A 14,328-nucleotide genomic window follows, 5' to 3' on the forward strand; every position below is an offset into this window, starting at 1 on the left:
AGGCAGCGAGCGGTGCGGCGCCGGCCCCCGAGCTCACACAGCCGCGGACACGTAGTTTGTACCCCGTGTATCAGCCTCATCTCACGTGCCGGTGGATCATAGGAAGATCAGGTCCCTGCTGCCCTCCAAACGGGGATAAATGAGCCCTTGGTGATACCGAGGAAATTGTCTTCCCTAAAAGTACTTTTCCGGACATCAGATTGAGTCCTGCCAGCCAGATAGAGTGCGTGAAGGCTGAAATTCAAGATTGCATCAGTCTTGCATTTTGGATAAGGACACCTTTGGTAACAGGAAACTGTTCACACAAAAATGCAGGACAAAGCTGCCTTGGCTGCAGAGCAGGGACTGCTCCTGCACCTGTGCACTGCACTGAAGGCAACGCAAGCCACCACTGGTGCCTCTGGGGCAGAGCTCCAAGCCGGGAGACACAACCAGAGACAGAGCGTGCTCACAGCTGTGTGTGCTCAGTGAGAGCACGAGCTGCCTTCACTTCACCTTCATCCATCACACACACCGATGGAGGCAGATCCCTGCCCACCTGCACCCCCATTTCCACTGCTGTGCAACCTGGGGGGTGGTTTAAATGAGGAGGAAGAGGGACAGGGAGACAGCACGCTCCAAAATATGAGAAAAATAAAACTTTGGCAGTGTAGCAATATGGAATTGTTTGCCCCAGGAATTACTGAATGAAATGAATGAGGCTGCTGATCCCAGCCAAGCTAACTTGAGGTGGTCTGAGGGGAGGACAGTGAACAGAAATGTGTGCTCCACAGCATGAGACAATATGCAAAAAGCATTTCAGCAGAAAAGCAAGACAAGAGGGAAGCAGACCAAATGGCAAAGTGACAGATCACTGCAGTGAGAGCTGTTCTCAAGAGGCTTAACTTTAATGTAGGCACTGAATCCCCCTCCTGGCCAAGAGCCCTCCTGTTTAATATTAGGCTGTGGAAATGAAGCTAAACAAAGGAACACTTTGATTGTATCTTTTTACATAACACTACGTAATAAATGGCATTTCATTCCTTACTGCAGCTCCAGCTCAATGTTAAACTAATGCAAAGACAATATAACTCCTAAATCATAGGTATACATCAAGTTATCACAGTCTGAAGGGCACAGAAAAAACAAAGTTCAAAAGGCAGTTGGATATGGATGTCAATCAAAATAGCAGCAAAATAGACACAAATATTCTTTGTAGGGAAATCCATTGAAGGATACGACTGCCATAATCAATTCAAGTCAAGCTCCACTGTTTGAAAAGGCTTTGCCCACTCTTTGGAGTTAGTTCAGCTCCAAGGAAATTATACCCTACTCTGAATGGCTTCCAGATACTGATTCTGTGAGGTCTTAGAAGAGGAAACTTCTTTAGTGTAAATCAGCCAGCCTGGAAAACTGGGCGTGACCTTCTCCAAGACATTCTCCATCCTCGTTTTCTTCAAAATTGGGATAGTGGTATTACATTACTTCACAATAGTATTCTGAGCTTAAATTAATATATAACTGTAATGTACTGTTCCTGCTCTGCAAATTCCAGTGATGTAGGAGCTGAGGCTAAATTGGAATTTGAGGACAGAATATGTTCTGCACGTCCTTCAGTCACACTGAACATCTTGCTGTTCAGCAGGCTTGCAGAGCAGCCTGAGATCTGACTGAAGCACACAAGACAAATCAGTTTTGTCTCTTTGGCCAGTTCACTGCTGCATTTAAATGGTCATTATTTTGACTTTATCTCTGCCATTTAATGATCTATGCAATTGCCCATTCTAACCTGCTTTTCTAGGTCTTATCCTTGTATGAGGCTTTTAAAATACAAGTGGAGTGATTTAAATCACCTTCAGAAATAAAAATCTACATGGCAAGTAAATATTCTCATTTACTAAGATTCTGAAATAAAAGTTAGTTTGGTAGAGATTGGTCTGCTTTTATATTTAATGACTCCCGTATCAATTTTTGGAAAAAAAAGTATTAAATAAAGCCATATATGTAACTCCTTATGCAAGAAAAACACACTTGGAGAATTATGAGAGGATCTTCTAAAGCAGTAAGACAGTAATTTCAGGTGTCAAGGCTTCTGCTTCAGTGTTTGTTTATTTTCAGCCTACCCATCATTATTTATTGATTTCTGCAATGTCTCCACTCTAAAATGCTGCACAGAATTATGAGCTACAGATGGACTCAGGAATGCAGATGCCATGTGAACCACCACTGTTCACTACATAATATTCTGCACTTCCTAAAAGACAGGAGATTAAGTGAGGAACAAAGTCATTCTGTGTTTGGCAGCAGAGGACCTACCATTTCCATACTGTTTCTATGGATGTCACTGAACTTGTAGTACCTCCAAACCAGAAGCCAGCTGGGAGCAACCAACTAAAGGAGTTTATCTCTTGAAAGCAAGTAATTAATACAGCCTTAAGTTCAGGTGTAAGAGTTGAAAAGCTAAATTTTAGTAAAGAGGTAAGAGTAAAAAAAACCAACAGGGCAAAATAGAGCTGTAATGTACAACAGCTTAGGTGTCCAGATTTATTCTGATGTACTTACAGAAATGTATTTTTCCCATATGTGGGAAAATAATATTCTGTAGAGGACATAATTAATTGTATTTCAGTTCTTTAGATCATGGTTCTTGCTTATCTTTTTGCTCAGCTCAAGTCACTTGTCTATAATAAGAGAGCATATCATCTAAACTTTGGTAAAGTGGTTCCTGATTTGGAGTGCCACTGCTGCTGGTCTGCACTGGAGGTGCCATATCCTGAGTGCTGCAGCCACTGGCCTGCGTTCCTGGTGGCACATCCTGGGTGCTGCTGCCACAGGCGTCTGTTCCTGGCGGCATCTCTTGGGTGCTGCAGCCACAGGCGTGTGTTCCTGGTGGCACATCTTGGCTGCTGCATCCACAGGTGTGTATTCCTGGTGGCACATCTTGGCTGCTGAGGTCACAGACCTGCGTTCCTGGTGGCACATCCTGGGCACTGCAGCTGCAGGTCTGCATTCCTGGTGGCACATCCTGGGAGCTGCATCCACAGGTCTGCATTCCTGGTGGCACATCCTGGGAGCTGCATCCACAGGTCTGCATTCCTGGTGGCACACCCTGGGTGCCGTAGCCATAGGCCTGCATTGCAAAGGGCATCTCAGGAGTGCCGTAGCCATAGCTGTGCACTGCTGGCACCATTCCTGGTGCTCCATAGCCGTAAGCCTGCACTGGGAAGGGCACCTTGGGGGTGCCATAGCCATAGGCTGGCATGGGTGGTGGCACGCCCCGGGCACTGTAGCCGTAACCCCGCAGTGGGGGTGGCACAGCTCGGGCACCGAAGCCATAAGCCTGTGCTGGTGGCAGCATGTCCTCATCATCACTGCTGTCATCCTCTGCTGATGACATGCCCTGAGTGTCACCGCCACTGGGCTCTGCTGACCCTGGCTTAACTGGAACGTTGGTGTTGGAAGGCTGTGGTGACAGTGGCACATCTCCAGCGCTGCTGCCACTGCCCCCTGGCACCGATGGCCTCTGTTGGTTTTGTGCTCTCTCCGTTCCCAGTTTTTCAGAGGAGGTTTCAGAACTGTTCCAATTCCGACTTCGGTGATAATCATCTTTCTTTTGTCCCAAAAAGTAATCAGAAGGCGGTGCAAATTCTGGGTCTCGCTCATCTCTAAGTTCTTCCTGTTTCTTTTCCCACTGTCCAAACATCAGCTCTGTCAGAAACAGGAAAATGGTAGATTTAGCATAGATTTCAAGGTCTGAAGGTCAGTCAGACAGGAGGGAAAACAAATTGGCAAACAAAGAAGATGCAACTGTGTAAAGCCACCTGAAGTTCCTTTTCCACCTCTACTACATGGAAATACAAGAATCTAGTGCAGATTCCTCCAGTGAACCACAGTTAGTTCACTTTGCATTTTAGAGTAAGCTGTCCTCTGCTTTCTGAGTGTAGTATTTACTGCAGTGCTGCCTGGGTGTTGGTGAGATACCAGGCTTCAACAGAGGAAGGAAAAAACCAATGTCAGAGAAGATAAAGGTTTATGAGATAGGATCTGAAAGTTTGGGGGTTTAATGGAATCATGAAGTTTCCCCTCACAGTGATGTTCATTAATGGAGCATAAAGACTGAAAAGTATAAAGAATCTGCAAATACCAGTATTGCATAGAAGAGGAATAGTGCTGTTATAGCACTAAAGAAGGTGAGCATTTATGTGCTTTGTCTATTCCTTGTTTTCTTTTACTTAGAAGTCATGCATCAGATTAGAAGAATGTGCATAAGCTTAGATTAATAGTGCAAAATGAGTTAATAGGTTTGGGAAGGACCTACAAGATAGCCATCACTTTGTGATAAGGAAGATGCTTCCAAATGGGACACAGGCACTGAAGTGGTCTCTGCCTGAATCATGTTTTAGTATCTGCAGTGTGATATTTGTGTGATACATCTTATCAGGTAGCAGAAACCACAGGAATATATCAAGAAAAGATCACACTGTACATCTTATGAACTACAGAATTTGTCATTCTGTCAACCTGTCAAGATCATTCAGAAATGCAGTAACTCATATAAAAGAAAACTTTTGGGGACATTACAGCAGCTACTGGCACTAAGGCATCCTTGTCAGTCACTGCCCTGGACACTGAGAGTCATCACTCCCAAGGCAGAAAGGATCTCAGTGCTTCTCAGTCTTACCATACTTTGGTCACAAAATAGAAATGAAAGAGGCAGTGTACATGCTCTTTCCCAACAATGTTCCCAAATCCACATTTCCTTACCTTTGCCTTTATCCCACTCTCGGACATACGGCACTCCAGGCTTTGTATCTCTCCTCTCCTGGATGATGACCTCTACCTTCCTACTTGCTGCAGTAACTTTTGGAGGTTCTGGTTCCTCAGCAGCACCTTTCATCTCTGTGTTACAGGAAGAGATAGTAGAGATTGTCAGTTACAGAATAAAATCTGTATGACTCTCACAGGTTAAAAAAAAGAGCATTTATTTCCATATATCTCCAATAAGAAGAGTATCTCTGTCATTTACTGGAGAAAACAATTTGCATTCTTATTCTTCTGAACAACCATAACAGTGAGCAGTGGCACAATGCTGTTCTTCATTTCCAGAACACTTCACAGTTAATCACTTGCATGGAATTCTGACACAGTAAAATATCAGCTACATTTTCCAGTGGGAGACAGACAGTACAAGTTGACTATCAGTGTTGTAAGGGAGACAGCACAGAGAGAGGATTGGAATTCAAATTCATTATCCTAAATCCTAGAGTCAGCTGTATCTCCAATTCACACACTGCACTGAAACTGTCACAGTGTATATTGAATGATATCAAAATTGACTTGTCACTGCTTATTCTACCTCATCTTCATAGAAGAAAAAGCCAGTACAATGTCAGCAGCTCTAGCCTCAACCTGCATAATTAACCCATGTAATTCCTGCTGTCAGGTGTGAATCAGAAAAAGGCTATAATCTACATACCATATTTCTACTTGCATTATTAAGCTATTTCTGGCATGATTTTATATCTACACACAATTACATCAGTTCTCATTACCCTAACAGTTATGTTAATTGTATATATAGAATACACAATACCAATATATTGAATGTTTAAATGAATATAAATTAGAATCTGTCTGTCCACAGATCAAGGACAAGGTGAAATAGCAAGTATTTAACTTAAAAAGGCAAAAGATCATACCCCCATTCTCCAGTTTTTCTGCCTCTTCCTCTAATCCAGCTTCCCTTAACTTTTTAATCTTCCGTGCTCGAAGTTTGGACAGCCTTGCATCTAGAGCTGCCTTCCTCTTCTCCTTCAGCTGCTCACGTTTATTTCTCTGATCAAGTGTCTTAACAGCAAAGGAAAACATGAATTATTCTTACTTTGTTATTATAAACAAGTACATATCTTCCTTCACAAAACAACTAAAAGCAATCCTAATCAAGTACCGGGTTTCAACAGGAAAAAAGAAGCCAAATTTCTTTGGATTCTTCGGAGTCAGTTGCAGGTATCACCCAGCGTAGCACTTACACAACAAATCAAAGACAGTAACCTCTGAAACCACTCTGCCCTTGCATCCCAGCCTGCTCTTCACTCTCATACCTGCTCCCTCAGCATATCCAGGGTTGCCCGTTGTTTATGCCTGAGTTCTTGGTCCCGAGAAAAGGCAAAGTAACCAACACCGAGCTGCCTGGCCTCTGAAAAGGAGAAAAACAGTAAGGTTTAAGTTAAACTCAGTTTATAGTTGACAATAACTACAGTCTCCAGGCGCCCTGCTTTCAGGCATGGAATTATTCCCAACACTGGATTGGTTTTAGATGGCTAAAAAAGGCTTGCTTTACATAATACATAAAGTGAAGCTTCTTGAAGGAGAACACAGGAGGAGGTAGAGAAACATTTGAGAAAAATACAATTTGAAAAAAAAGTAAATCTAGGCTTATGTACTGGTAACTTTCAACAGTTATTACACACGTGGCTTAACACACACCAACACTTTGTCACACAGCATGGGAAGTAACTTTCCCTTGCTCCCTCTACAACTGATTTCTTTGGTGATACAAAGTATGGCACTGTACCATTTTCTCGAATGTCCTCATAATGTATGGGTCCCATGGGTTTTCTGAGGGCTTCTTCTTCTTCCTTTTCCCACTGCTGCCTCTGAAGTTCTCTTCTCATGTCTTCAGATAACAGAGTATTCCCATCAGGTTCTGGTCTAATTAAAACAAATTAAGGATTACAGAGCAGAATTTACCAGTTTGTCAGTAAAAAACAGTGCAAGCACGATTTGGTCTGATCCGCTACTGCAGTTTCCACGTAACACAGATCACTGTATTCACAACTTAGTGGTACAATGCTGATGATTATGGTACATGGTCAAGACAGAAATACAAAGCTGCCTCTAAAACAAGGTACTGGTAGAACATGTTATTAAAAGAAAAATAAAATCGTATCCTTTCTCAGAAGATATGCAAAATAATTACCAAATCACAAAATGGGACATGAAATAATCAGTTATTGGCATCTGTGGGGATTCTAGCAATCACACACAGGAACATTTCAAATTTAAAGTAAGAAAATGAAAGGTATTTGAAGTAACAAAAAGTTAAGCATTTACCCAAGAGATCTACTCAAAATATTAATATTCAAATATTAACACCCAAATATTTATAAGGAAGTAATTTTAACGAAAGAGATGTTAAACAGCTGTTTAACAGAAGAAAAAGACCAAACAAATTGAGGTCTAACAAATTTACTTTGAATATCATGAAGAATTCTGAATTGTTAAAAGACTATCATCAATTTCCACGTTAAACAGAACAGGAATCACTTTCCTGGCATTTTATGGAAGATATAATGAAACACAAGGACCCCAGTTTTTAAAAGATGCAACAAATACCTGACATGGCTTAAAACCTTTCTCTACAAATTATGCAAATCTAGAGAAAGCAGTAACATCCATTCTGGATTGAGAATGGGGTGACAAAGCACAGCCTCTCTTCCTTCTCATTAAAAAATATGTTAAATACTGAGAGGAACATGCAGCTCCATTAGAGAAACCACACCTTTTCCCTTGTAGTTCCTGATCCATTTTAAGTAGGCTTGGTAAATCCTTCTTCATACAGCGTCTAGATCGGCCCAAGAAATCAACATAATCAACCCTGTAGTGAAAGAAAAAGAAAAGTGATGCAAAACTTCTATTTGCAGATTAATAAAAATCTTACCCAGAAGACAGAAGCAGTGACCCTTTCCAAAGTATCTGTCACCTCCCAATCTGTGTGTGACAGTTGCTCCTGCTTTTCATTTAACACACTCCCAGATTGAGAGCACAGCTCTGAATGGGGCATATGACAATTCTACCAGACATTTATTCAATCTCCCTTTGAGACCCCTGTTCACCTGGGCAATAAAATGGTGTAAAAAATGTTCAAAAGTAACCATGTCACGTAGTTTTCACATTAAAACAGAACTCAGCCTACTGTTTGCTTCCCATGGTGAAGATAATGATGCAGCATTGACTTCTTGTGGATATGAAATTGCTACAATATATTTAAATTATTGGTCTAAAGGCCATTCAGAACAGACTGATAGTGTGCATTCAACTGGCATAACAAAGGCTGACTAAAACACAAGCAAAATGTTCCTCTGAAGCTATTGTGCTTCTTATTCAACTCTTTATAGTACTGTACACCTGATTGAAAAAGCTGTTAAGAGCTACACTTACTGTCCTGTAATGTGGAAAGCTCTTTAGCATCAAGCTGCCTCAATTATCCCATTCTAAAGAATATTACATCTGAAAAAGCATGACTGGCAATCTAGCTCCCAACCTCCAAACTTTTAACAATCTGTGCTTTTACTAAGTCCTTTACATAGTTTCTAAGGATATCTACACTTTAGTATTTGAAGAATGAGGGTCTGTTTTGTAGTCGTTACTGCTGGTTTAAACTGATTACCAGAAGTAAAATCTCTTGTTCCACAAACATTTTAAACAAATGGGCAATGAAAATGTTTAGTCAGGACTGGTTTAATAATTATTCCTAATGTCTTGGGCGAAAAAATAGTAGTTACTTAGAATGACACAGAAAATTGTCAAGAGACTATTTGCTGTGCTGCAGCAAAGTGGAAGAAATGCTGAAAATCGTGTCCTTATTCCAACCAGAGTTTCTCTCCTTTAAGAGAAGGCTGTACAATTAAATGACTGCTCATTTTTAAGTCACTCACAATTAAAGAAAGGAAGATGAATACCATAAAATCCTCAAGTTTTGCTAAAATAGATTTAAATTCAACACATCAAAGCATAAAATAGTACCAAATACTGTGATGATTACTTGCATAAACTATGCAAGAAAATAAGAGAGGAGATGATGTTATCCCCCCTATAGTACATTGCCTTCACTGCAATTTCTCAAAATCCCAGATGTAGATTCTATTGCAGTGTGACCTATGTGGGTGGGAATGAAAGTGACACGGAGGACTGTCTTTATAGGAGAAATGAAAGAATGTTAACACCTCCTTGTCAATGTGTAGTATTAAATAAAAAAAAGAAAAACAAAGGTTCCACTTCACACATTTTGAAAAAGTATTTTCTCATGCAATTCTCAAGAATAAGAGCAGCCAGGACAGATGAGCCCAATCAGCAGCACCAACCATTCCTCATCCGGGTCCTCTGGCGGTGGAATGTCTGCTTCAGGCTGAGTTTCCTCCTCATCTGTGTCTCTTTCTGAAGTCTTCCCGGCAGCTTCGCTCTGCTGCAGCTCCTGTACTTCGTGCTGTTTGTCTATGATCTTCTGAGTGAAATCCACCAGGTACAAATCCTCAGTTTCTTCATCTAAGGCACAAAATCGATTCTTAGCGAACAGCCGTGAAAAGAACAGAACTGAGCACAAAATCAATACCAAATAGCTACAATCAGCTTTTCAGCTGCCAGCAATGCCCTTGACTGCAGTATTGGGGAGTACTTAAAGCTCATTCAGTGCCAAACAAACCCAGAGCTATCAAGTGCTCCACAGTGATAACGTCTATTTCTGAATCGAAGTTTCAGGGCATTGTGTGCAGTACAGAAAAGGCTGCATTCTCTGCAGCAAAACGTTCTCTGCTCTTTAACTATTTCATAGGCAAAGGATTTGTCATGTAAAGGCTCAAATACTTTTTTGATGCTTAACATCTGGTATGTTGGCAGGAGCCAAGCATTCATGAGGGTACTTTTTAGGAAAGTAGAGGAAAGTGGTAGGGTCATGTGGATGCAGATGGACACTGGTAAAGAATACAGATTTGTATTCTATTTTAATAATTACTTTTTGAAAGGGACTGAATGTGTGTGAGAAGAAAGGAACAGACTAGCATTCTCTATCCCTGTTAGCTGCACGACTGGGATTCAGATATGGACCAGCCAGACTCCTCTCCTGATCCTCTTCTCCTCAGAAAGGCCCAACAATTACAATGCAGGACAGAGCATCAGCAATGCAATCCAAAGACTGCACAATGGAGAGCAATTTTTTTGTTTTTCTAAGATACTGCATTGAAAAACCAGAATATAGTTCACCCACTTAATGAATGAGTGAAACAAGCCCCTAGGGCTTTACCTGGTCAGGGTGCTCTTCAAAAGTAATTTTATTTTCTCCAGTAAATGTATATTTTTCCTTCTCAAAGGGGAATAAACCATATCAATCAGTTTGTATAATAATTCCAATTATTAATAATAATTTACATATATAAATGCTTATTTTGGAATAGTATTGTTCACCTGGGAAGTCTCCTTTTGTCATTTTCTCATACAGCTTTGCTTTCTCTTCAAGCTTCTTCCTGAAAAAGAAAAAAAAAAAATGAACCTTGCAATCCCACCAATTCCAAGTACATTTTAAAAAGACCTATTTAGCCTTAGATAAATGGAATAGGAAAATCCTGGGAGTGCTTGAGGTGTTTATTAGAAGCTGACTTATGCCTGGCTTTTTTTTTGAACCTTCACTAGTGTTTCTGAAGATATAATATTTTCCAGTTCCAGAATTTATACTGAAAATAATTTTAGTGAAGTTAAAAATTTAATCTCAAATGTAATTTGTCAAGTAAGCAGAAACATGATGTTAGAAGAATTCCACCTTTATCTAAGTACTGTGGTCTGTCAGATAAATACTGGAAACAAAACCATTATTTGCAGATACTGAAAGACAGTTTTACAGGAAAAAAAAGAGATAACACAGTTACACCTAATCTTAGAAACTGAAGAGAAAACCTCAGCTAATTTCTAAAATTTCTAAGAGCAAGGAACTGTTTACAGAAGCACAGCAAATTATTTATAAATGGCATTTTCCACATATATCTTTTTGTACAACTCACTCATTTAGAAAATGGGGTAATTCTTGAAAATGTGAGCCATTTTCTGTCAAGCCCAAGAAACACCTTGCTGTAGAATTCTAACACATCACTGCACTGGCTGGTAATTCTAAAGATGACCTGAAAATCAGCAACCTGACACATTTAGGCAGCTGTGATAATGTGAGGTCATGAGAACATGACACTGCTGGGATGCAGTTTGTACGCCACTGGTAAGAAGTACGGATGATGCTGGAATTACTGGCTGGTCTAATGAGAACTGCTGGTCCAAAAAACTTCTTTCTGTGCTTTCCTAAATACCAAAGAACAAATTCTGCAACGTATTCCTTTCTTACAGAGCCCAAGATCTACCTTGATTGATCCAGTATATCTTGTTCTTCTGCCTTCTGCTCAACATCTTTCGCAGCTCGATTGACAACTCCTGTGTTCTGTTTGGTCCAGATACTTGGTTTCTGCAGAGAACAATTTTGTAACAACAAATAAATACATGAAAATATTGAAAATGGTAACAATTTAAAAAATATTTCGGGTCTATAATGCAAATGATGCACATGAATCATGGAAGGCTTTGTAAATAGCATCTTACACATGTCTGACTTGAGACCGATCCTGTGCTGTACAGGCTGCAGGATGGTATCATAGTTAAGGGCAGGCTGAGAAGGTAAAAACCCCAAAGGTACTCAGAAATCAGACAAAATATATTCTGGCAAAGATGTTAAGGTTAAAAAACCCCAATCATACAATCTTGCTGATTAAATACTAACAAAGCTAAAAATTGTTTCTATTCTCTATTGCCTCCATTTTAGGTAACAAATCAGTTGGCCTGCTTGCAGCATAACACTGTAAATGCTGCATGTGCTTCAAATATGGCAGGAGCAGCACATTCTGCTTCTAGAGAGCTACAGAATGAACAAAACCCAAAGTGCAGTATAGAGCAAACAAGAGAGTAATTGTGTATTCATTATTGCACACCAAAAACAGATAGCAGAGCATTTATCAAGGGAGTTCAGTGACTCTAGAAAAATCTCTCATCCTCCATCCTGCAGCATCATACAAAATCCTCTAATAAAAAAAGAAACATATTTTGCTATAATTAAAGGGTGTGGATCCTTGGGGAATGAAGATCAAGTGGGGATTTAGATGGGCAGAAGCACAAGACTAAGCTTTCTGCTGTGCACAGGAATCTCACCCAGAAAAGAGCTTTAAAGAATGTTCTCATCATGTACATTTTATATTCGACTAGAAACACAGCTGAGTACTTACTACTATTTAGATTTGAATATTAACTTCCTTACTTTCAGGAGAAAGAATGACAAAAACAACAATGGAAGATTATTTTTACCTTATTAGAGGTTCTGGGCTTTGCAAAGACACCAGCATCTTTCAACAGCTTTTCTTTCTTGAATTCCTCTTGCTTTCGGAAGAGTTCGGCTTTGAGATCCACCAGCTACACCACACAAATAAGAGATCACAGGCACAGGCATCAGTTAGTGCAATAAATAACTGTATCTCTAGGAAAACAATGTCAGTCACAGTTACAGGAGCATCTGATTGCATTTTTATGTGGAACTTTGAAGCACTGATCTGATCACTAAGATCACCTTTTACAGGCAAAAAAAAAAAGCCCCACAGAATGCAAATTATGATTAGGGATTAAAACAATCCCCAAAGACATCCTTGATCTTTTGCTACATAATGAGGATAAGAGAGGCATAGCTCTGCCTAGATTTTACCAGCCTCCTAATGGCAAATAAATAGAGAAGGAGCAATGAAAAACACTGCTGAATATGAAGAGAGAACTTTTAATAAAATCCTGTCTCAGAAAATAATTGATAAAAGTTTGCTACAGTAAAATATGTATTTTCCCCACTGCTTTATGTACTGTTTAATAGTTTTATATTTTCTTTCTCCTTCTTTTTGAATAAATATATGAGTAGCATTGCTATCTGTGACCAAGCTCCATCTCAGCTTTTATTAAGAAACATCACTGGCAGGGGTGTTATCTTGGGATTACAAAACTAGTTTGGAAGAGGATATTATGCTACTTTTCCTGCAAGTCCTACAGATGACAAAATTCAGAGCTGCACATTAAACCAGGAAAGTGCAAAACTTTGGTATTAATATTTGTCCCAAGCACTGAAGCATTTGTTTTAGAAGTCCCTGGGACAACGAAGTGCAGTGTCTTAAAAATCACTCATTCTCCCTTCTGCTTAGAGGTGATCATCCAGAAATTCAATGTAAAACATTTCGCAGTTAACTATTAGCATACATTAACTATTCACATAACTCTTCATCTGAAGTGTTCGGCAGAATCTCTCGTGAGCGTCCTGGAGAGCAGCGAGGGGCAGCACCTCAGCGTCCCTAAGGGTGGGAAATTCACCTGCCACAGCACAGACCTCCCGCTCCTCAGGAAAAACGCTTTTCCCCGTTACGGGCTGATTTAATCACTGCACCGGGAGTGCGAACCCAGGCGGGCACGGCCGGTTCGGAGCGCAGGGCGTGTGCCCAGTCAGGAGGGTGAGGGGCCGAACGCCCAGCCCCGACACTGCCACAGACCCGACATGCGGCCCCAGCACAGCCCTCGAACCCACTGCACTGACTGCTCACGGCAGCGGGCCCCAGGCGAGGAGCAGAGCACCCGCGCTGCCCGGTGCGCTGCAAGCGGCGGCACCGACGGATCCCCGCTGCAGCCGCACGGCCTGCGCCCGCCAGGCCACGCCGCCCGCGGGAGCCCCGCGGCTGAGCACGCCTCACAGCCCTACAAGCCTCCTGGGCAGGCGGAGGGGTTCGCTTTGCCTCTCCCCGCTCAGTCACTCACCGAGGACGCGGCCACGTCCAGCGGCTTCTTCCTCCGGTCCATGGCGGGACCGGCCCCGCCACCGCCTCCTTCCCCGCAGGGCGGCCTTGCCGTAAAGCGCGGCGGAAGCGCGGCGCTATCGCGACAGTGCTGCTGAGGGCGGCCGGGCGGGCGCTGCCGCCATGTTGGGGAGGTCAGGGGAGGTCGGGCTCTGTGGCTTGGCCGGGGCTTCTCCGGCTTTGGGTAATCCCTGCGCTCAAACTGAGCGAGGTAATCAGCGTTTCTGGCTGGAGAGGGACAAATCCTTCAGGCGTCCCGCTGGAAATGCCCTTGTGCAGCCGCGCGGCTGTGACAGAGCCGGGGCTGCCCTGGGCCGGCAGGATTGCAGGCTGGCCCACAGCTCGCTGGGGCTCGTGAAGATGGCTCAAACTTGGCATCAGTGTGGGTTCATTGCCTAGTGCCAGTGCCAAGTCACACGCTGAGGCCAGGTATTCGTGGTTTTTATTGTTTGTGCAGAGTGTGGAGCTGGGTGGTGACCATGGAAAGTTAATTCACTGATCATCCAAAGTTCACACTCTTTATACAACATAATAAACAAAGGCATCAACACTCCTTGGTTACAGATGACTCAACTCCCCTGTTTGCTAGTTCTGCCTCTTGCTTCTCCTGCTCATTAATCTGCAGGCACAGTTCTTCCCTCCGTTTGAGTCTGGGGCCCGTTCTGAG

At 42.0% G+C, this 14,328-nt stretch overlaps 1 protein-coding gene across 1 annotated transcript; it reads right to left on the bottom strand.

Annotated features, from left to right (window-relative positions):
• Nucleotides 1-2,456: 2,456 nt before the first annotated feature.
• On the bottom strand, nucleotides 2,457-13,709 carry CCDC174 (coiled-coil domain containing 174). Its single transcript, XM_041426077.1, has 11 exons — nucleotides 13,624-13,709; nucleotides 12,148-12,252; nucleotides 11,157-11,257; nucleotides 10,219-10,277; nucleotides 9,123-9,303; nucleotides 7,541-7,636; nucleotides 6,554-6,690; nucleotides 6,081-6,175; nucleotides 5,679-5,826; nucleotides 4,744-4,878; nucleotides 2,457-3,687 (listed from the first exon to the last, which is right to left on the bottom strand). Exons 1-11 carry the CDS (start codon nucleotides 13,663-13,665, stop codon nucleotides 2,648-2,650), a joined length of 2,139 nt encoding a protein of 712 aa, XP_041282011.1. The 5' UTR covers nucleotides 13,666-13,709; the 3' UTR covers nucleotides 2,457-2,647.
• Between the last annotated feature and the right edge of the window lie 619 nt (nucleotides 13,710-14,328).

This window comes from Onychostruthus taczanowskii, unplaced genomic scaffold (genome assembly GCF_017590055.1).
Source record: "Onychostruthus taczanowskii isolate IOZ18803 unplaced genomic scaffold, ASM1759005v1 scaffold9, whole genome shotgun sequence".
NCBI classification, from domain to species: domain Eukaryota; kingdom Metazoa; phylum Chordata; class Aves; order Passeriformes; family Passeridae; genus Onychostruthus; species Onychostruthus taczanowskii.

What these genes read in the sequence shown, in the direction of transcription:
- CCDC174 (XM_041426077.1), bottom strand. Translation starts at nt 13,665, where the DNA reads ATGGACCGGAGGAAGAAGCCGCTGGACGTGGCCGCGTCCTCG. An exon ending in TGGACGTGGCCGCGTCCTCG is followed by an intron (nt 12,253 to 13,623) that starts GTGAGTGACTGA and finishes TGTGTGGTGTAG; the next exon opens with CTGGTGGATCTCAAAGCCGA. An exon ending in GACAAAAGGAGACTTCCCAG is followed by an intron (nt 9,304 to 10,218) that starts GTGAACAATACT and finishes TTTGTGCCTTAG; the next exon opens with ATGAAGAAACTGAGGATTTG.